The following is a 23,631-nucleotide window of genomic DNA, read 5'->3' as shown; positions in this document are numbered from 1 at the left end:
CTAATTGTCCAAATATGAGAGATTATTATAATGTCAAGTTTAAGTTAAGATTTCAGATAGGTAACTTACGGTTAAGATCCAGTCAAATTTCGAGCCACTAAATAACTTGAAAACTACTTGTGCAAAATAAACAAAATTTAGTTTTTTGATACTTAGTATTTTGAAATACACTTTCAATTTGGTTTCCAGTTCACAATAGTATTTCCTAGATCACAATAATACTAAATAATTTTATTACAATTCTGCTCGAGTTTTTTAATTTTCATATACGTTATTTTTTTTTTAAATTATGCAGCTCGCAATTACATTTTTTTAACAAGTTAAAACTAGAAAAGATTTTATAGTAAATAAGAATTGCTGACTACAAAAGTTGTCCAATACTATCCTAAAAGTTTCATTAGTTTCAAAACATTTCATATTTAAACAGGATTGATTACAGAATACACAAGGCTTTTTTATAATTAAGTATTTTAATACATTTTATTGGGCTAATAAGAAAACAAATGTAACTTATTTTCTCAAGCCCTATAAACTACTTTGAACACAGCCCAAAAAGGCGTGCATAAGAAGTACCAGACTAAATTACATTTCGAACACAACTTTTTCGGCTCAAAAATTTGTACTCAATAGAAAAACTACTTTGTAAAATCGTGGGGGGCGATTATTTTTTAAATTTCTAAAAAGGGGGCGATTTAGAAAATGAGTTTGGGAAACCCTGTACTAAAGTTTTATTATGGCTTATTTTATCACAAAACAATATTGTTTTATTCATTAATTCTACATTCATCTTTGATAACTACAGCCTGCGGAGGCTATACCAGCATCTTTTTAGTCAATTTAAACTAAGTAATTAATAAAAGGTTTCCAATCCTTGGTCTCAAAAACTACAGTAGGTATTTTTTTAAACAAACAGACTTTTCATTTGTTCAACTAATATTTAATGATTATATGTGTGCATTCTTTTTAAGTTTCATATAGAGCATACATATAGTATCTATTTATAAATATTTCTTGCAGTACTTCAAGTGGTTTAAATGATTTGTTGTATACTCAGTTTCATAGGTGTACTTATTAACGAAATAAGTTAAAGAAAAGAAATCAGTTATCTACAAAACAGGTTTATACATAAACTACTAGCTATCTAGCTACGTTGTATTTTGGCATATTTGTTATTAGTAAGATTACCTGGTTTGTTAGTCTTTTGGTTGTTTTTAACATATCATTTTTTTTAGATTGAGTACTTGATGGGACAGTTCGCTGTAAAATAGTTTTTCAAGTAAAGTTTTAATAAAGTTTTATAACAACAATTTACTCTATAACTAATAAAACTGATTTAAAAAATAAACTTTAAATATTGTCACTGTAAACACCTCTAGAATTTTTAAAGGTGTTAAAGAAAACCCTTACTGTGTGTTGTTATAGTAAGAAAGTTTAAAAAAAATATATTATAATTTAGTTTATTTTTAGTTTTAAAGTTTATTTATTATAAGTTGATTTATGTGCCTTTGGTCACAGCTGCTAATGTAGAGATGAACCTAGAGACAAAAATAACTACATCTATTTAAGATAAAACAAAAAAAAAAATTATTTTCTAAATTTAGTATTATTGGTATTATTGTAACTATATATAGTCTTTCTTAGTCTTTTCTTAATTAGCCTTTAATTAGTCTTTCTAATATATTACATACAAATATTTTTAAGCATAATCATAAAATATTTTTCATTAAGTAGATTTTTTTTTTCGAAAAATATAGATCTAAATATATAGGTTTTTGTTGTTCTTAGTAAAATGATATTACAAGTTTAGACTTAAAAATTAATTTTCAAATTTGTATTACAATTTCACTTTGTATAGTTTTATTATTTTACATACAAAAACTATGAAAGTACTAATATGATGTTCAGTTGTACTCTTGTTTTGTATATATCTTTTTGGTGATAGTGTATATGTATATGGTAATAAGTTTTATTTTACACACCACTAGTTTATATCACTAATTCCTATTTCTGCAAAGTAAAACTTTATATAACTAAGTTGCTGTTATATCTTAAATGAAAAGCTCTATTGTGTCATTTTTAACGATTTTTTAACATTTGTGTATATTGATTACTGGTTTATACAGTTATGAGAATATAAAAGGTTTTTAAAGTATTGTAAAGTAAACTATTAAGTGATTTTTTTTTTGTTGTACCAGTTTTAATAAAATTAGGAGCCATTCGTATAGATAGGTAATTTAAAGTTTTACCGAAGTAGTTTGCGTAATAAGTACTAAATTTAACCTATATATAATTAAATATACTTTAATCTAAACAAAAAAAAGATTTCTCTCAAAGCATAAGTTTTAATATATTTACAAGTCCTTACTACAATCAAATCTAACCCGCACAGTTCCCACCCGCGAACAATTCCCATCAAAAGTTTTTTTTTACTTTCTTAACTTCTTTTTTCATTTTGTTCACTTTAATACTTGTATTATTACCCCTATCCCTTTATCAATCGGTAAATAGTTTTCAGATTTGATCGCAGGTTAGAACTGAGCGCTTACCTAAGTTTTAACGAACAGTTTTCATTCTATTTTATAAAATGTTAAACATGTTGACGCTTAAAATTATGATCATAGGACCTTATATAGTAAGACCTTCCGGTCATCGAGCTATACAAAACTTATTAACATACTTTAATTTTTTAGACTTTCAAGATTTAGAATTAAAAAAGATTTTGTTTAAAAAATACATACATAAAAGAATTTTTTTATTAATTTAGCATAAAATAGAGATGGTATTCAAATAATATTTATGTTTTTTCAAGAATAAAATAAACTTAGGCCGAATTAACTTATTTCAAATTGTAAAAATAAAAAAAATCGTTAAAGTTAAAGCCTATGAGTATTCAGTAAAAAGATTATTCTTTTTATCTTTTATAAAACACTTCTTATGTTTTGACAAAAAAACATAGGTATTAATTTAAGTAAAACTAGATAAACTACGCAGAAAACAAAAAAATACTTAAACTGTTTGTATAAAAGGTTCTTCATGTATAGTTTATTAAACGACAAAAAAACGCTCAAAATACTTGGTCCTTAAGACCTGGTGCACGAAGAAGCTTACGGTAGTCGAGTCGCACACCACGGATACCTTTTAATGTCTTGTCCAGGACTAAGAAGAAAATAAATAAAAACTTAGCTAAGACATTTTTTGATTTTTTTATTTTGACAATAAAGTTCTGTTATTTAATAGTGTGACTTAAAAAAAAATAAATATATCAAAATCTAAGAAAAAATACTTGCAGAAAATTAAAAAAAAATATTAATAATATTAACATAATAAAAACTTTATAAAAATTTCAACTAACGGCGTTTCACTGCTCTCAAATAAATTTTAGAACAGATCTACGGAGTCTCAAAAAGCTCTAAGAATGAGACTCCGTAGATCTGTTCTTAAATTTATTTGAGAGCAGTGAAACGCCGTTAGTTGAAATAAAGTTTTAGCACAAGAACATCTGTGGTATACATTCCGATAAGCTTAGCTTATCAGGATCTCCAGGATTTAACGCCTTATAACGTTACATCTTACATATATGTATATGTATTTTTATTAATAAAGCCCTTAAGGTGGGCTCAGTGTGAAAGACTTGATTTATCAAGTTAAATAACTTAATTCTATATATATATATATATATATATATATATATAGAATCAAGTTATTTAACTTGATAAATCAAGGAGAAGAAAAATTTTATATTTCAATGCTCAATTCTGCAAAAGTGTGGCAACACGGGTTGGGAAGCGCTTCCTAGAGATTGTGGACAAAAACTTTACTGAAGACCATCCATATTGTAAAGTAATTTTAAGATGAAATTAAAATTTGTTAAACTTTAAAAGCGACTTTTAAAGTTTAACAAGTTTTAATTTCATCTTAAAATAACCTAAATTTCAATTTGCATCTTAATTTTATCTTTATCTCTTTCAATTATCTGTCCTAATATATAGTTACTCACTGAAGTTATATGAATTTTTGCTAGTTTATTGTCTGTTGGTAGATTAATTTTTGCACAAGCCGTTTTGCATGATTTTTGATAGTTTCAAAATTACGTCATAATCTATTTATGCAAATATTTTTTTACTTTTATTAGTGATTTTGTTTTGTGCTTTATTTTAAACTAGTTTTGAAGCTGATGAGTGAATAGTCACGAAACTCGAGTCCTTTGAGTTTCGCATCTTTAAATAAACCTTTTTATTAATAAAGCCTTCAAGGTGGACTCAGTGTGAAAAATTTAATTTATTAAGTTAAATAACTTAATTCTATATATATATATATATATAAAATAAGGTTAATGTTCAAACTTAAACACCTTCTACTGAGCCCACTTGAAGGGCTTTTAAATAATTTATTGAAATGGCGATTTTAAAATTTCTGGTACATACGTTTCATAAAGCTTTAATTTTTCATAAAGCTTTAATCATCAGCCAGTTAAATTCAAAATAAAAAGCACTGTACTAAACAAAGATACAAAAGTTATGCAAAAAAACAAAAAACAGTATGACGTAATATTGTACATTACAATTATTCAGTACAAAAATCGATCTACCATCTAACTCAGGGGTCGGCAGGCAGTTGGTGGTCGCGGGCCAAATTTCAAGTTTCAAAAAACTTCGCGGGCCGCAGTTTTAGTTTTAGTTACATTTAAATAATCTTCTGGTTTTAGTTTTAGTCACACTTTTAGTTAACTTTTGTAAAGTTTATTATTTGGATTTGCTTTTATTTTTACATAGACTATTTATTAAAAAAAAAAAGGATTTACATTTACATTGTCTAATCTATTTAATTCTTAATAAACTATGTACTATTTTTTTCAGTTAATAGTTTAACTTAATATTTACTTAACTTTTTATAAAAACCAAGCTTGAATTACTTTATGAGTGACTTTTATACATTCTTTTATGTTATCAACTAATTTTTCATATAAAAAACTGTTATTTATTGAAAATAAATTTAAAGTTTTTAAAAATTTGCACTCTTTTAAAAATTCAGTAATTAGTTTACATAGAAATAAAACCTACTTGTATTGAAGAAACCTAAAACTTTTTTTTTACATAATTATTGCTCGAATTCTTTATTACTAGTTAACTAGTCTTTTACATAGTTGGCACTTTAACAACTAAAATGTTTGAGTAATATAAAACCAGTCTAAGTTTACTAAAAGTTAAAAAAGCTTAAAAATTGCTGTTAATCAAGCTTAAATAACTAAAATATTATCATTATTAAAAATTCAAAATGTGTACGTAGCCTAGAATAAATTACAATAAATAAATTACACTACAATCATAAAACTATTATGAGTATCGATAGATTTACTTAAAGAACTTGAAAAATAAATTTCCTACAGACCTGAGTTTTCAATAATGTCTTAAACAGGTTTAATTTAGTCTGAGTACACAAATTTCTAAACTAGGCATTTTTTTTTGCAATCCTGTTTATAACAAAGTTTACAAAAAAAACGAAGTTTATTAACAGATTAAATATAAACAAAAAAATAAACGTTATAAGTCAGCTTGAATGCATATTTAAGTTTTTTAAGTATTTATAACGAAAAAATGAAAAATTATTAACCCTTTAATAAAAAGAAGTTTTTTTTTCAGCATTATAACAAATCTTTATCGCAATAAAAATTTTGCATTTATAAATAGTAAATGTGAAATATAAGACGAACTATAAAAATATAAAAACGTTGGTTAGGAGTTATTGCAAGAAACGAAAAAATGCTTACGTCAGTTTTAACAAAGCGCATGATTATCTTCAGTAACTACAGACTGATCAGAAAATTTTTTCAAGGCATTTATAAAGTAGCAAAAGTAATTAAGAAAAAGGAGATACCGTTTGAACTGAAAACATTTCAAAACATTTGTCTTAGCAACTTAACTTGGTACCACAAAAAAAACAAGTTATCTATGAAATGTGGTGCCATATAATGACACTTGAAACAAAGTCAAAACTTTTGGAGTTTCAGATAAACGAACCTTTGAAACATACAACTAATAACAGATTTTGACTTTTTAGATGCAAATAAAACCCACAGACAATTTTTTTTCTACAATTTTTTGACCTTCAATAGTTATGAATTAAATTTAGATTCTAAAAAACTTACACAAAAAAATTAAGTTAAAGTCTAACGCACATTTACAATCAAAGTTTTCTGCGTGCAATAGCTTGATTGAAGTTGTTATTTTTTTGTAAATTAAGTTGTATCCTAAGTTATCAAATAACGCAAAAAATGGCAAAAGAATTAATAATGAAATTAATGAAGGGAAGGATCATTTGAATCACATACGAAAAAATTATATTGTTCATTTCTGCATCTGTAGCTTTAAAAGAAAAAAACGTTTAAAACCCTTTTTTTAATCTCAATTTCCAGGTTTTTGTAAGCAAATTGTCAAATTCAAGGTATTACGTCAACACTGATTGTTCACACTTATGAATTAATATAAATAATATTTCAAAGTATAGCAGCTGCAAGACTTAAAATATATTATAATCATAATCACAACTGTGAGTATAACAAAACATAAATCATAAGTTTGTTTGCCACTCTTCAAAGCAAAAAAGTTTTGAATGAGTGCCAAAAACTAGCCTGATAACTTAGATTTAAATTTTAGAACAAAAAAAGCAATTCAAGGTAAATACTAAAAAAATGTCTAAATTAGCCTGAAATTTGAAAAATATTCAATGACTGACTTAGTCCAATATTGTGGCAAAGTTAAGTTGCTTAATTGCTTGAATTTGAACTATTTTGATTAACAACTTTTAAATTTATTAAATTTACCATCACTAAATATAATATATCTTAAATACGTAGTTACAAAAAATAGCATATATGTATATTAGGGTGGAAAGCAAAGAAATAAATTCGTTCTACCAAAAACTTTTGTTTGAAAAATGAAACTGTATACCTAACAATTTACATAACAAATAAATTTTTATTTCTGCATATATACTGTTTTAAAAGTGTTTGTAAACACTAAGATTTTCAAGTAGAAAAAAAATTATATATATGATTAAACTTCACTTAATCTAACTTAAGTATTTAAAAAAATGGTTTAAAAAATGGTTCTAAACATCTGTGTACATTGGTATTTATAGCAATTAATTTAAATTGCAAACAATCCTTCTAAAATTTAATATGTTTTAAATGGAAAATAAAATAAACCTATTTATTATCATGCTATTTCAAATGTTTTTGTGCACACTTAGATATAAATTACTGTGATAAAACATTTATAAAAGAATTTAGGTACTAATTACATGTTAAACAAAATACATGAACTATACAGAAAGACATTTTAGTTAAGTACTGTGCATTACATGGAAAGCATTTGCGTTTAGTTTGTTATATAAATAACTAAATAAATTTTATATAAACAACCTACTGCATCCAAGCACTTCTCTTTTCAGCTAAAAATTTACAGATGCAATAAGAAAGTTATTGTGAAACTGATAGAAAATCACTTGTCAAATGCTTATCTGTCTTTTTAACAATTTCAAGTCAAAGCAATATAGTTTTTTAGTTGTTTTAAAATGTTATTCAGGGACTTAAAACAATATTAATCAATCTAAACCAAATTCCCGAAAAAAAATTCACCAAAATTTATTTTTGCTCAGCGGGCAACATTTAGTAGCTCGCGGGCCGCAGAAATTTCTCTCGCGGGCCGCATTCCATTCAAAAAAAAAATGTGCTCGCGGGCCGCAGATTTACCCTTCGCGGGCCGCATTTGGCCCGCGGGCCGCAGTTTGCCGACCCCTGATCTAACTAATCAAACAATCAAAATTAACGAAAACAACAGTTAATTGACTATAAAATGCTTCAAAATTTATTGTATTTTAAGAGAGGCTTTTTCATATGTCGACAAGACGATATAAATTTGCTCCTCTTATTTAAACAACCTTCCTTTTTTAACGCATACATAACGGCTGTTGATTCTTTTAAGCACAGCCTACAAACAGGGTTGTTACCATCTGCTATTGGCTGTGCTCTTTTTATCACCTCCCAAGTTAATTTAAAATCAATGTTTTTGCGCTTAAGGCCGCAAACATACTTCGAAAGCTCAGTTTCATTTTCGTATACACCACCTTTAAAGGATTTTTTATGGTTGGCACACCGAAATCTGAATTGAGTGGAGCATAAGCCGATGTAGAACTTCTTTTCAAGGTCAGAGTTAAGTGTTGCCTTGTAAATAATGTTCTCTGACCGGCAATTGCCCCCTTCAAATTATATTTACAGCCACCGGCGCAATTACACTGATTTTTGATTAAATTACTTTTGTTTAAAATACTTTGATTATGTGACTTAATTAATCTCTCCAAATTCGCCATACATGAATAACTGATTCGCATATTATGTTTGTTAAATATCTTTGATAATGGGTTATTTTTGTTGAAATGTTTTTTTACTAGATTTATAAATTCTCTGCCGATTTTTGTTTTAACTGAAGTACAGAATGGGGGATTATACCAAATTATATTTCGCTTTCTTTTACTTTTATTGGTCGTTTTGTTTTTTTGCTCCGTTGTTTCAAAATTAAGTTTATCATTGTAACCGCATTTTTTCATTATTAGTTTGTAATCTTGCTTTGTCTTTAAAAAGTTTTCTTCGTTGCTTGAACTTTTATTTAAACGTTGATTAATTATTTTTGGTATTTGGTTTATAATATTTTTTGGGTGGCTAGAACATTTATTTATATACATAATTTTTGCATTTTGCTTTTTATAAGCCATATAGGAGAGATCATACAAGTTGATCATACAAGTAGTTTTTTGTTTTTTTGCATAACTTTTGTATCTTTGTTTAGTACAGTGCTTTTTATTTTGAATTTAACTGGCTGATGATTAAAGCTTTATGAAAAATTAAAGCTTTATGAAACATATGTACTAGAATTTTTAAAATCGCCATTTCAATAAATTTTATATATATATATATATAATTTATTCAAATGGCGATTTTAAAATTTCTGGAACATATGTTTCACAAAGCTTTTATTTTTCATAAAGCTTTGATCATCAGATGGTAGATCGATTTTTGTACTGAATATTTGTAATGTACAATATTACGTCATACTGTTTTTTGTTTTTTTGCATAACTTTTGTATCTTTGTTTAGTACAGTGCTTTTTATTTTGAATTTAACTGGCTGATGATCAAAGCTTTATGAAAAATTAAAGCTTTATGAAACGTATGTACCAGAAATTTTAAAATCGCCATTTGAATAAATTATTTAAAAGCCCTTCAAGTGGGCTCAGTTGAAAGTGTTTAAGTTTAAACATTAACCTTATTTTATATATATATATATGTATGTATATAAGATGTAACGTTAAAAGGCGTTAAATCTTGGAGATCCTGATAAGCTAAGCTTATCGGAATACATACCACAGATGTTTTCTTCATTCTAAGAGCTTTTTTGAGACTCCGTAGATCTGTTCTTAAATTTATTTGAGAGCAGTGAAACGCCGTTAGTCGGAATAAAGTTTTAACACAAAAACATCTGTGGTATGTATTCCGGTAAGCTTAGCTTATCAGGATCTCTAGGATTAAACGCCTTTTAAAGTTACGTCTTATATATATATACATCTATATTTATATATCTATCAGTTCTATAAATATCATTTTAACAACATAAGCTATGTAAATTTAAACTGATACGCAAAACTAAAAACACTTAAAATGTTTAAATTTTTATATAAGAATTAAAAAAAAATCGCCAAAGTTTTAGTAAATTAATATTTTATCAATAGCTTAAGTTTTAAAAACGACGTAACAATAATGTTCATCAAAATAAAACACTGTTTTACAAATCACTGTATACCTAAAACTATTTTGTTGTTTTGCTTTGATAGATTTTTAGAAGAGTTTATTATTTTTATACATTATGTTTCACAGTGTTATTTAATGTTATTTTTATTCTAATTGATTTAATTACATTCGTTTAATATTTTATTATTCTATGATAGTTTTAAGAATCATATGAAAGAATAAATTATCTTATAATAATACATTTTATGTTGTATATAAAACTATATATAAACTAATATATTCTTACAAGGAAATTTTAGTTTTAATATTTTATTAAAACGTATTTTAAAAGTTATAAAGAAAAATGTAAAGAGGTTATTTCCAAAAAAGTACAGGTTATAGAATTATATAATTTCTACAACACAAACAAATATGGATGTAGTAAATAAAGTAGTATAAATTTGCTCTTTAATGTTGAATGAAGAAGGTCACATAGAAACATGTAGCATCAAATTTAAAAATGATATGTACTATGTGAGATTTTTACAGACACCACAATAATAGAATTAACTTTGACATTTCAATGTAATTTCATTATTTTATTATATTTAGTTAATAAATGAAACCTTATAAAATTTATTATTTATTGTATTAGACAATTATGTACAAGCTGAGTTTTTCTTTGTAACATTTGGCTGGGCAGTTTATTTCAGTGGTTAGGACAGTGGATTGCAGTCCAGACGTCACAGGTTCAAATCACTGTCTCACTGACTGTTTCTGGATCTTCAGTCTATAGTCATCTGATTTTAAGGTTACAAAGAAAACAAGCATCTAAAATTGAAACTTAAAAATCATCAACAAAATAATGAAATAATAATTAAACATTTGGGTCTTAGTGACAAATTTAAAAACTCTTTGACAAAATTGCAAGAATAAAACTCAGTGTTAAACACATATGAAAATAATACATACTTACAAGAAAAGTAATAAAAAGTATAAGTTGTTGTCAATATGATTGTATTACACTATTTATTGTCTATGCTTTTTGATAAAGATTTCAAGTTAAAGTAAATTGTAAAAGAGCTCAGGTTGTGATAGAACATATTTTAAACATTTTATTTATGTTTTCTATGGTATAAAAATATTGTTTACAAACTTATTGCAATAATAAACGTTTTCTGGGGAAAAGCAAGTGTGTTAAGTCATGTGTAATTTTACCTTCACCATTAATATTTAACTTTTATACATGAAATAAACAAAAATCTATTTTTAAACAAATAAAAAAGCCTTAATGACACACCATTTGGAGAACCCTCACAAAGCTAAAATCTCAACTCTAAAAGTGTGGGTAATCCATAAAGCTCAAATCCCCAAGGTTTACAGGCGCTAAAACTAAAAATAACAAAAATTAAGCCAACAATCCAACCAAGTGATCAATGTCACCAGAGTGAACTCACAATCACTTGTTTAAGAAACACATTAAACTAGTATTATAATTAATACCTTATCATACTCTCTTATAACCTATTCAACAACTGTTTTACTGTAATGTTACTGAGAAATAAACTAAAAACTATCAAGGAAAAATGTAGTTTCTAAAACTTGTATAGGTAGAATAAAATCTAGTCTAATCTATAAAATTTGATTCTTTTTATTTTTTGTTTTGCACTCTTATCAAAAGTGCATTATTTCCAATTGTAAAGATAGTAGTTTTAGAAGATTACTGAAGCATAAATGAAGCATGCTTAGTTTTATTTTTAATTTTATACAAAAATTTTAATAATTGTACATAAAACACAATCAAAACAAAATTATAATTTTATATTATGCTTACTTTTATGCATGCTTAGAGAGTCTTGTTAAAGAATACTATTTCAACAGAATTTTGACTGCTGCTATTATTACTTATGAATTGAAACCTTATTGCTGCTAATTAAAAAAGGTCAGTTAATTTTGTATGATACTTAAAAGCTAGGAGAATAATATAATTTTAGTGTAGAAAAATGTTAAATTCTTGAACCTTATTTATAATCACTTTGGTACAAATAAGTAATCATCATGCAAAATGACTAACTTTTGTTGTAGACATAGTCATAACTCAATTTACTTAAAAAATAAAACTTCATACTTATGTTTATATTATATACTTTTGTCAAAAATAACTTATTGATTGATTCATTATAAATTATTATTAATAATTATAAACTATTATTAATCTGTTTATTTGTCATTTAACTCAAAATAAACAACTTTAAAACCTATAAATATTTTTAGATATTTCTTAATATCTGCAACAATTACTAGAACTTTAAATAGGACACCTTAAGGTTTTATACATTGTTGTTTAATTCTAAAAAAGTTTGTAATTTAAGTTATTTTTAAAGATATATATGTTAAGTATGTAAGTTATTTTTTAAGACTTAAGGTTAAGTTAAAATTTTTTACTCTTAAAGTGGATTGAAATACAAGCTTACAATTATTTTTTATAAATGAAATCTTTTTTTAGTAAGAAAAAAAAATTGCATGATAAATAATGTATAAAATTGTACTATTATACTATTTCAACTTAGCACTAAATATTTAAATAATGGTATGTTTTTGAAGTTTGTGGTGTTTTGAAATTTTACCATGATATTTTTGAATTAAGAAAAATGAGTTATAATTTTGAATGTTTAGTTTTTAATAATAACTATAAACAAACAAATAATTGAATGGCCTTGACAGTCGGACAAATGATTGGATACTCGGTATTAGGCTCAGTAGGAGCTTACGTAATTACTTCTTTAGTATTTCTTAAATTTCCTCTTCTTCTGCACAAAAAGAAAAAACGTCATTTTTACTGCTCACACATCAGTCATCGTGGAGGTAATTTTGAAATATATTTTGAATAAAAAAACAATTTACATTTATTTTTGAAATTGGACTTATTTTTGCTAGGCTTATATAAACTTGAAGTAGTTGTTCAAGTAGATTTACAAAGTTTACATTGGATACCATTTATAATCTTTAAGTATGACCTATAATTCACTTTTTAAGAGATTAAAAACTGTTATTAAATTTTTGATAAATAGTCTATTTAAAAAAACAGGTTTTTAGACTAACAATAAAACCATTTTCAATTTTCTTAAAATTTTAAAAGTTGACCAAAATTCTATCTTAATGCTTTTTTTTTGAGCTGGACACACCAATTTTCCCAAAGTATTCATTTTATATAAAAACTCACAAGATTAATAAAAGAAAAAAAAAGTTGAATTCTAGGACTAAGATTTGCAAAACAAAAATTCCTATTAAAGGAAACTAAAAGATTTTTCCCAAATTTACTAACTTTTCTAGTAAAAGTCACAAAAGAATTGTTAAAATTTAACAAAGATGTGTAAAAAATCGTAGGAGAAAAGTATTTTAACTATTAATATTTAAACAATGAAACTTTTTTGACCAAGATTTAAAGTTAAGTTACTTTTGTAAAAAGTTCATATTTTAAAATGACTTATAAGTTATTAAAAAAATAGTTTAAATTTTAAAGAACAGTTTTTTGAATGTTGAAATACAGTTTTTAATTAATATCATTGTTATATTAATGAATTATTATAGATTCAAAGTATTTCTCACATCAAATTAATTTTGAACCCAATACAATTTACAGGTGCTGCTGAGCAATGGGAAAACACTATGGATGCTTTTCGCAAGTACATATTTTGTTTGTTTTTTAATTTAAAGTAGTTGAAAAGTACTTAATTAAATATTAAAGTAGGTCTAAATATCAGACTTTATAAATTTTTCTAAAATCTTTATCAATGAGCCAAATTTAAATTCAGAGTTTATTAATTAACACAGTGCATAATGCACTTATATCTAAAATCGTTAACAATCTCTGCACAGTCAAATAGTGTAAAAACCTAAGCAAACTAGATATTTACTCCAATTTTATCATGTTAAGATGTTTTAATAATAATGCTATTGTTATTGTATATATAAAAAATGTATGAAAAATATTATGAGTAAGAACAAGTAGAGTTAAATATACTATAGAGCATAACAATAGTTCTCTTAAACAAAACGAGACATTTTAAAATGTATGCCTTGAATCTTTTAAGTAGTTTTTTACATAGAAGTAAAACAATATTAAAGTAGATGTTAGCCAGTTTCAGATTTAATCTAGTTAAACATTTTAGTTTAGAATATGTTTAAAGCTAAGCTTTGACCCAAAAACTGAAAATTTAAGTTTATTAAGTAAGTATAAACTCCAATCAATTCCCTTAACACCAATAAAACTATTTATAAATAAAGATTCTTTAAAGAAGTTTAATTATTCATACTCTATTTTCATCTAAAGTTTATTTTTAATGAAAACAGAAAAATTTAATTGTTGATAAAATCCCATTAAAATTTTGTAGCTTCCAATGGGTTATTGTAATTGTTCATTACAAAAGTTTTGCAAATGATATTTTTTTTATTATTAAAGATTACAACTTTCAGTTTGTTAGCCAGAGGTTTAAAAAATTTTCAAATTTTTTTTATGATAAAATTAAGTAGTAGTTAAAATGTGTATAGAATCATGATTACAGTTTATTAGGTATAACACTTTTTTTTTTGACATGAAAGGATTAATATTAGTATCTACTTGAATTAAAAAATAATGTTTCTCATCATGTTGCATAAAAATCAAAATGTACACATAAAAGCCTTCAGAAATCAAAGTCAAGCTGACAGTTTTAAGCATCAAAAGGGCTGTCAGCAATGTTGTATTTTTATGCAAAATAAGTATTTATGTCTACAGAAAAAGTTGCATAGAAAACTGACAATTTTCAGTTGAACAAAAACAATTCCAAATAAAAGTTTATATGAACTTTCTATAACCAAGAGCATTATTTGTTGACTACTTAAATTTAAACAATAAATTTTTGATACAGTGCTGCAGCAAAGAAAACTGACATGTTTGAACTGGACGTACACATAACAAAAGACAAGAAAGTGGTAGTTGCACACGATAAAAACCTAGAAAGAGTTACTGAATGCGAAGGGGTGATATGTGAATATCTGTATGATGTATGTTAGATTTTATCAAATCCATTTAAAGCATGACTTAACATTAATGTTTGTACATTAAGTGCGAAGGTCACCTTTGCACAAATAGTTATTTTGCACGAATTAAAAAGGAAAAAAAAAAAGAAAATAAAAAAAGTAATAAAAAATAAATTATTAAAAAACAAGTTGACCAAGGGCAAGGGTTAGGGGTAATAATAACAATAGTAATAAAATTAAAGGAAAAAAAAACAATTCTCAACCCGTGCAAAAGTGACCTTTTGTGCATATTAGATTCCTACCCACATTAAGTATATTACATAATAAAACAGTTTTCAAATCAAAATGGAATATTTAAGTAGACTGCTTATATATTTAATTAGTAGTAGTTTTTAGTAGCTTTACTTTTGTTATTGTAATTACGTAATTTTTAATAATGGTTATTTTATCTTTTTTATACTTTAAGTTTTAACCTATTAACAAACACATCAACTTCAATAGTAGTAGCTATTTTACAAAGTGCTATAACTATACTTTTAAAATATTTTTAAAACCATTTTTATTTTTGAAATTATAACAAAATTTAATTGTTTATAGTTTTCAAACTTAAGCTATTGAATTGCTAATCTATTTTGAATATACATGTATTAATTATGTATTTTAGGAATTGCCTCCACTTAAAAACAAACTTGATGTAACTTTTTCAAAAAATATGCTTTTTGAGTCGTCAGACGAAAATGAAAGAAAAAGTTTTGCTTTGTTAGAAGATGTATTCAAAGAGTTTCCTGATATGCCAGTTAACCTTGATGTTAAAGATCATGACCTAGATTTGATTGATTGCGTAAGTATCTCATAATTTGTTTTCAAAAAAAAGAATACTTGTGTTGTTTTTATTTTGTATAAATGGCTGCTGCTTTGTCTTAAAAGTTAAAAAAAATATTTTTTTTTAATTGGTTGGTGAATTTAGCTTTTTAATGAATCATCAGCTTTTTTAGCAAATCAATTAGTTAGGTCTTTATAGTATAACCAAACTTAAACAATTTTTATTATTACATGTAATATTTGATTATTAGTTTTAAGAATTTCTTAGGTTTAACGATTTTTTGTTCTTAAATTACATTACTAAAAGTTTTTTTTAATGATAGTGTTCTTTAAACTTAATACAGTCAATGATATTTTGAAGCAACTAACATTACATATAAGACACATTTTTACATATTAATCTTATTTTAAAGGTCTTTTACTTAGCCAACAGTTGCTTAGTACCGTTTTGTAAAACTTATAATTTTTTTTTTCTATATGAGGGTACAAAGTTAGAGAGCTCATTAGGTTCCTTATGGAAGGACCAAAGTAAAAAGGCAAAAAATTACATTTCATTAAAAATCTATCTTCTACAGTTTTTAAGCGATCGTTCAAAACTTTATCAGTTTATTCTTAACTTAGTAATAAAAATTCCTGTTGTTGGATTTTTTAAAGTTTTTTGTAAAATCTTTTTTTTTGTTTTGTAATCAAAAAATTGATTATGTTTTTCACTTTGATCATAAATTTTTTAAATTTTATCATTATTTTTTAATTCTTACCATAGGATTTTTTTATTAATGCAAGGAACATTTCCAGAAAGTTTGAAAACAAAAAGTTAATGAGATGATACATGTTTAGTGCATTTTTCTAAGTTGAAATATATAGAAAATTTTCTAGACAAGTGACAATATCTCAATATTAATAAATAGTTTTAGTTCTGTGAAAAGTATCTTATAGTATATAGTTATAGCTATCATATAAGGTCTCATGCTAATTTTTGCAAAAAAATGTTGGACCCCAACCCCAATGGCTTTAACTTTATCTAATAAAGTTGATGCTTTTGTTTTACTAGAGTAAATAAATATGTTTTAAGTACTATTAAAGTCCAAAATAAAGTTATTTTTAATGACAATGACTTAGAGGGAGAGATTTAACTAAGGCATAAAGTGAGTGTGCGAAGCAAGAAATATTTTTATTAATTTATTAATCTAAAGTTAAATACTTTTTGTGTCATTTAATCATTATTTTATAACGTCTGTTAGCAACTGTATTTATTATTTTATAAATGTTTTTTTTTCTAATTTATGCAGAAATTAACTTTGTATGTGCTTACTTTTTGTTACTTTTTTAATTATTATTTTTAACAAGAATAAAGATTTAAATAAGTATTTATTTTAAACACATATGTTTATAATAACATGTCTAACGTTATTAAGAAATATTTTGTACTTTTATAGTGTTCACACAGTTTTACATTCTTATGTTATTTTTAAAACACAATTTATAAATTCATAATTCTGTTTCTTTTACTTATCTATACTTGTATTAGTTACTATAAGTTTCTTTTTTTGTAATAAACTTGTTTTTTTCAGCAATTTTAAGTTTTTATGAGTAAAATCTATGAAATTTAAAAAATTAATTTTTTTTTACAGTGCCATTAGTTTTTTTATCTGATAGTACATATATTTTCTTAAGCCAAAACAAATTTATAAAAATTTATTTAAGTTGATTAAGTTGTATGTAATTTCACTAATGTGCATACTTTTAATGTAAAACTTTAATTATTAATTTTTTTTTTCTAAAGTTGAGTCTTCGTTTAAGTTTAACATATATTTGTATTATTATTAGTCATCTTAAACGTAAAATATTAGTTTTAGTTCATAATTTGTACCGAAAAAGTCTTAATCTAACTTTCGATTGTAGGTTAATGATCTGATTGTCAAATACAAAAAAGAAAAGACTGTTGTGTGGGGTAGCAGTAACAAGAAAACTGCTGATATTTTGTATGAGAAAGTTAGTTTCTGTATTACTTAAGGAAGTTAGAAAAAGTTTTTTTTAGATGTGTATAACACATTTTTTTAAAGATCAATCATATATTTTTTTTTATCACAGCTCATATTTTGTGTAAACACAACAGTTTTTCAATGCAGTTCAAAACTAAATTTTCGGACATTCTTAATTATATAAAAAACCTTAAAGAAAAAGTTAAAATAATACTATATTATTAAATACAACCTATTTTTCATATTTTTGCTTACATTCATAATTTAAAATAATCAGTAATATCATTGTCAATAATTTCACTTAACTAAGTCAGTGTGGTTTTTGTAAAATAATGACGTGTTATAATTGGTTCGCTTGTAAACATATTGACGAATATTAATCTGTTTTTGCTTATAAGCCATTGAATAAAATTCAATGAGTCATAACTGTGATGAAATAATAGTTAAATAAAACAGATAAGTTAAAAATTGTGAACATGTAGGATTTTTTCAAAAGTTAATTATAAAGTTATGAACAATGAACAAAACTTGAACTATGAACAAAATTTTGAATATAAAGATTAAGGAAGGTATTTTAAAATAAATATATATTTTTTGTTTAACCTACACGGGACTTTTTGATTCATTATTTAAAATATTACATCATTTAAAATTGGTTTTTACCGTTTTATGATTACAATTAGAGGTTTTCTTTTATATGAGGCTAAATATTAAGTTTTCACTGTTTTTTTTATTGTTGAAAATAAAGTCTTATCTAAGTTTACTACTTAAGTAAGGTATTCATTGACTTAATATATAGAGTCATTAAAACTAAAATTTTGTTTACTTATTGAGTAAAGCAATAGTTTTAATCAAATAATAAAATACTATTTTTGTTAAATTAATTTATGAAGTTTTAATGAGACTAATAAGTAACTAAAACTGATGTATTATTGTTTGTATACAAAACTAAAGCTCTTTTTACACATTATAACAATGGTTTTCATAAGCATAAAATTACTCTGAAGAAAAATCCTGTTCACACTTAATTATGTAGTGTATACTTTTTATTAATAAAAACAATCCTATACAGTTCTATTTTATTTTTTTTAGTATCCTAATAAAGCAAAATATTAGCTTTTAATTTTTTTTTTAATAAGTTAAGAAAGAGTAAATAAATAAAGTACAATAAAATAAAATTTATTTTATTGTCAAATTTTCTGTGCACACTAAATTTATTATTTCACTGAAATAAACACAGCATTAGATATACTTAGCTCTGCAGTGAATAATTTTTAAATGAGTTTCACTACAGAACAAAGACATTGCACTATTTTTCTCTGGAAAAAATGCGTTGGTTCTGTACTTTTATTTTATTATCGGACTTTTACCCTTCATTTCAATTAAAGAGCAATTTTTGGACATTCCCGCCCCCGGATGCTGGAAAAAGTGAGCTTTTTTTGAAACTTTAAAGATAAAATTTTGAAAATCAGTTAAAATTTGTTTTATTTAAGTTTAAGAGTTTTTTAAGTTAAAAAAAAAAACAGCTGTTGATTTATATGATGAGTAACACCTATTTTACTACGTAACATTAAACATTTTATTTTTAAGTTGTAAATTTCAGTTTAGTCAAAATATTTATACTAGAATTTTTGTGATTTAATAATGAATTTTATTTAGTCACCATGACTAATTATTTTCTTCTGTTTATTTATTTTTGTAAACCTTTTCTCTATGTTGGTGTGAGTTTGCTTTTCAATATGTGTATTGTTATTGTTCTTGTGCTAGAAATATGTATTTAATAATACTTTATTTGTATTGGAAAATTCAATTTTTTATTTAATTAAACCTTTTAAAGAAGTTTAAACCTTTTTTGATTGTTTTAAAGTTCTAGAATTTTCGTTATAAACAGAAGCTAATAAAACTTGCAAAAAGTTAAATTTAACTATTTTCTATAAATGTTTATATTTAGCTAACTTATATTGTATAATTAAAAGTTGAAAAAAATTGTATGTTGTCTAGTATTTTTATATAACTTTTTGTAATCTAAATCTTTTCAGTTTTCAAAAAATGTTTTGAATATCTATTATAAAGGATTCAGCAACTAATAGTTGAACAAAAATAATTTAAATTTATTTTGTAAAATTCCTCAATTTATTTTTATGAGCTTGTGTCATATGAAATATTTTATAATTTATTTTAGCACGAAATTGGAAGTGACTGGATTAAAAAGAATTGTTCTTGCATTTTTGGACTTTTTGTTGAGCAGAAAAAGCCTAGTAAAACACCTTCATGAAAGAGGAATACCTGTTAGTTTTCCATCGTAAACAAAGATTATTGAAATTTTGTTTATTATTCAGTTTTAAAACACCAGGAAATTTATGATGAATTTTTCAAAGTTTATAGCTATTACTATTTAAACACAATTAATCGTTTAAGTTAATTTAAAGTTCAGTGTGGTTATATAGAAGATGATATAAAGCCTTTTTGAAATGTAAACACTTAAATTTTATAACTTAGATCTTCTCGGGGTAGTTTGAATATCAATTAGGAAAACTATGGCTAACTTTAACCGATTAATTTTTTAAAAACTATTTTAATTTTCTATTAGTTTACAGCTTTTGAATTATGTTTTAATTGTTATTTGTACTATTAATTTAAATATCATTTATGCAGGTATAAAGTATTTTTTTTTAACTTTTAAAATTTGTTTAATCAAAACTATAGCTATATTAGACTGTTTTGTTCATTCTTTTTTTCAGTTTTGCTAATAAGACTTAATAATACATGTTAAGTATGCAAATAGTTCATTATTACTACCGTAAGGCTAACAAAATATCCACACTAATTTTTGCAACAGACGTACTACTGGGTTTTAAACGACGAAGCCGACTTCAAGCGAGCGTTTGAAATCGGGTGCGAAGGCGTCATGACGGATTGCCCCGAAAAACTGCGCAAGTTTCTCGATGAAAATCCTCGCTACGACGTCAGAATAACCCAAGATGCATCTTTATGCAAAAACAAAGCCGTTGCAGTCGAGAACTAGATATAAAATTGAACAAACCATGTTTTCTTAAAAGTTTTTTTTTAAGCGCAGTAAGAGTAGAGATATTGTAAATGGTTATTAAAGTTTTGTGTTGTTGTATTTTGATATTTACATTTTCATGTGCAATTTTTTTTAGCTGTGATGTTGTTTGTCAAAAGTTTCATGGACAACACCTGATGAAGTTAATATTTTTTTGCTGAAGTACTACGTTACCTTTTTCATAACTTATTGTTGTGTGTACTTATTTTTTGCATGTCCGTATCGTATTGTTACTCGAACCTTCTGAAAATATTCGATTTTAAATAAGCTTTGTCTTTTTAATACAATATAAACATGTTAGTTTAAGTTCGGCTTCTCGTTTAGTTATCAAGTTATTAAATGAATATAGTCAAGTAAGAACAAAAAACAAACTTACCAGGAGTCTAGGGATTAAATTTGTTGAATTTCAAGTTTATTAAATAACAAGTTACAATCCAAAAATATTTTAAATTCTGATTTCAATCACTCCCATTGTCGATAAGAAATTTTTTTTTTTACACTAACTAGCTGCATTTGCTCAATTGAATCTACTTAGTTTTATTTATTAAGCAACATATAGCTAAGTAGAATCATATTAAAAAAAAATTTAGTCAATTTTTGAAATTGTGCTATAACAAGAAAAAACAACAACAACAAGACTGTGTTTTATTGCTTTGCAAGATTAAATTGTGCACGAGTCGAAGAAACTAGAATATATTTATAAAGTAATGCGTTTTTGTTAAAAGGTGTATTTACCAAAAAAAAACGTTATATATGCCTTTAAAATTGTTAATTATTATGTTACTGTAAAAAATAATTTCAGTTTTTAATTATCGGTTTTTGTGCACATATTAAGGAGCTTAAAGTTTATAGATTTGCAATGCGAGACATTTTCAGGGTTGCCACATGGCCAGGAAAAACTAAAAAAAATGACAAAAGTCAGGAAAAAGTGGGGGTTTTTGAAAAAAAGTCATGGAATTTGACAAAATTAAAAAAAAAAGGTCAGATTAATTTACAAAGTTCCGCATTTAACAAAGCCTTCAAATAGTAAAAACTATTTAAAAATCCGACTAAAATTGTAAAATTTTCCTACAAATTTACAAAATTATTTAATTTCTAATGTCTACATGTGGTATAAATTAATAAAATATTCTTTGTAAAACTGCAATTTTTTTGTTAACATATTGAACAACTACCCTACTTGAACAAGCAATTTTTTTAACACTCTTTAGTATTGATGATCTGTGGCAAGAACAATTCCATAGTGAAACTGTGATACATACACAAACATTTTCTTGCATTTCTTTAGTTATGTGATATCTCTTATGCAGCCTTTTTTGACATTGTACCAGAGTACCCTATTGTTGCCTTTATACATGAGAACATTTCGTGCTTGGTAATTAAATTGCTGTGCATCATTATGAAAGACGTGATAGTTATGAACCTCAGCTTAACCAGTCATTAGGTTGAATTAAATGGTCAAGCTTCCGTAAACTTGATCTTTGTTGTGCTGCAACCAATTTGCTTGCAAATTAGAGAGAAAAAGACCTAGTTGAGGAACAAAAGGTCTTAAATTCAACAAAAAAAAGATATTATTTGTTAAAAAAGCGGTTGAAAATCTTCGGAGCAGAATGGCTATTCGAAGTATATATGTAAAAAACATGTCATGCCTAAATCCGCATAGCCTTGAAAAAAATAGGAGTCTCAATTTTTGTTAAGCGTTTTTGCCAAAATTGTGTACTCCTTAACATAGTAAAAAATGTGCTACAACTCTGAAGGTGATACTAGCATTGAACAATTTAGAACTTTGGTAAATTGTCCAATGAATGCAGTAAAGTTAAAGAGCTTCAAACAAATGAAAGATTGTTTGGACTAGTTCTTTTTTAAATTATAAAAATTTATGTTTTTATGTATGCATACAAACTAGAACTGTATCAAGTTAGAATGTACTAATGTTTTGCTGATAGAGCTGTTTATTGCAAATACATCAATCATACACAAATGGTTCAAGTGATGTAATGGAAGTTAGATAATTAAATTTATCAAAAAAACTGTTGTTTTAACCTGTATTAAAAAAGATTGGAAAATTTATATAGTTTCAAATTTTTGATTATGTTTTTTAGAATAAGTTTAACTCAAGAGTTTAGATTTATAAAAGTCAGGAAAATTATAGTTAAAAGTCAGGAAATTTTTCTCAGCTTGGTCTATGGCAACCATGCATATCTCTTCTAACTCAATTTTAATACTCGATTTGATTCGTTATTTAGATTTCTTTTTTTCCTGTTGATAGTTCGACGATTCAGGAACCATGTCTGTAAAAAAAATAAATAAAGTTGTTCTTAATTAAATAAATTTTATTTTTAAGTACATTTATTAAAAAAAAAGAGTGTTGCTGTTAAACATATAAAGAACCAAAACATTACGCAGTAACTGCGAGTAATGATTTTTCGTTTTAAAAGTTACCTTAATTTCTATTAGCACGATATCAGTATACTTTATAAGATTCCCTATCTCAGTGTTACGAACCAGCCATAACATTCACTGTTTCGTTTTATTAAAACATTACAAAGAGTTAAAGTGGGAAGATTTATAGCCTTATGTGACGTCATATCATTCTGTCGTATTGAAAACAGAAAGTTGGAAAAAACAAGCATGAAGTAATTTTGAGAGAAAGAGTTTTAAAGTTGTCTTGCTGACGCACGAGGGGGAGAAGCAAGACCGGGCAGACGTGCACAACGACGCAGAGACTAGTGGAGTCGGCAATGCGATTGAAGCAAATTTAAGAAGGGGCGTTTTTTCGTCAAAAAAGAATAGGTAATTTACATCATCGATTTTATTACTTGGCTATGATAATATACAATCAAAAGAATGTTTAGTGCTTAGTTATCGTGCATACAAAACTCAATTCAGCAGTTGTTGGTAACACTTTTATTGTATTTTGTTTTCTATCACTTATTTCACAATTAATAGCATTAAGTTACTT

General features: G+C 25.3%; 1 protein-coding gene across 2 annotated transcripts; it reads left to right on the top strand.

Annotated features, from left to right (window-relative positions):
- The first annotated feature begins 10,443 nt into the window (after positions 1–10,443).
- LOC145831489 (lysophospholipase D GDPD1-like) lies at positions 10,444–20,975 on the top strand. Of its 2 annotated transcripts, XM_082938762.1 has the most exons (10): positions 10,444–10,590; positions 11,661–11,721; positions 12,504–12,644; positions 13,423–13,465; positions 14,690–14,825; positions 15,466–15,642; positions 17,526–17,615; positions 18,900–19,033; positions 19,788–19,893; positions 20,445–20,975. In XM_082938762.1, the coding sequence occupies exons 3-10, from the start codon at positions 12,512–12,514 to the stop codon at positions 20,628–20,630; spliced, it is 1,005 nt and encodes a 334-aa protein (XP_082794888.1). In that variant the 5' UTR covers positions 10,444–10,590; positions 11,661–11,721; positions 12,504–12,511; the 3' UTR covers positions 20,631–20,975. The 2 variants fall into 2 exon arrangements, with proteins under 2 accessions (XP_082794888.1, XP_082794887.1); XM_082938761.1 differs by lacking the exons at positions 10,444–10,590; positions 11,661–11,721 and having other exon boundaries at positions 12,491–12,644.
- The last annotated feature ends 2,656 nt before the right edge of the window (positions 20,976–23,631 follow it).

Source organism: Thalia democratica, chromosome 3 (genome assembly GCF_965202585.1).
Source record: "Thalia democratica chromosome 3, ktThaDemo2.hap1.1, whole genome shotgun sequence".
NCBI lineage: Eukaryota > Metazoa > Chordata > Thaliacea > Salpida > Salpidae > Thalia > Thalia democratica.
The sequence above is the reverse complement of the archived record's forward strand: the minus strand, read 5'-3'. Positions and strand labels throughout refer to the sequence as shown.

Excerpts from the sequence above, each read along its gene's own strand:
- LOC145831489 (XM_082938761.1), top strand. The coding sequence starts at position 12,491 with ATGGCCTTGACAGTCGGACAAATGATTGGATACTCGGTATTAGGCTCA. Across the intron at positions 13,466-14,689 it reads ACTATGGATGCTTTTCGCAA|TGCTGCAGCAAAGAAAACTG; the intron begins GTACATATTTTG and ends TTTTTGATACAG. Across the intron at positions 19,034-19,787 it reads GCCCCCGGATGCTGGAAAAA|CACGAAATTGGAAGTGACTG; the intron begins GTGAGCTTTTTT and ends AATTTATTTTAG.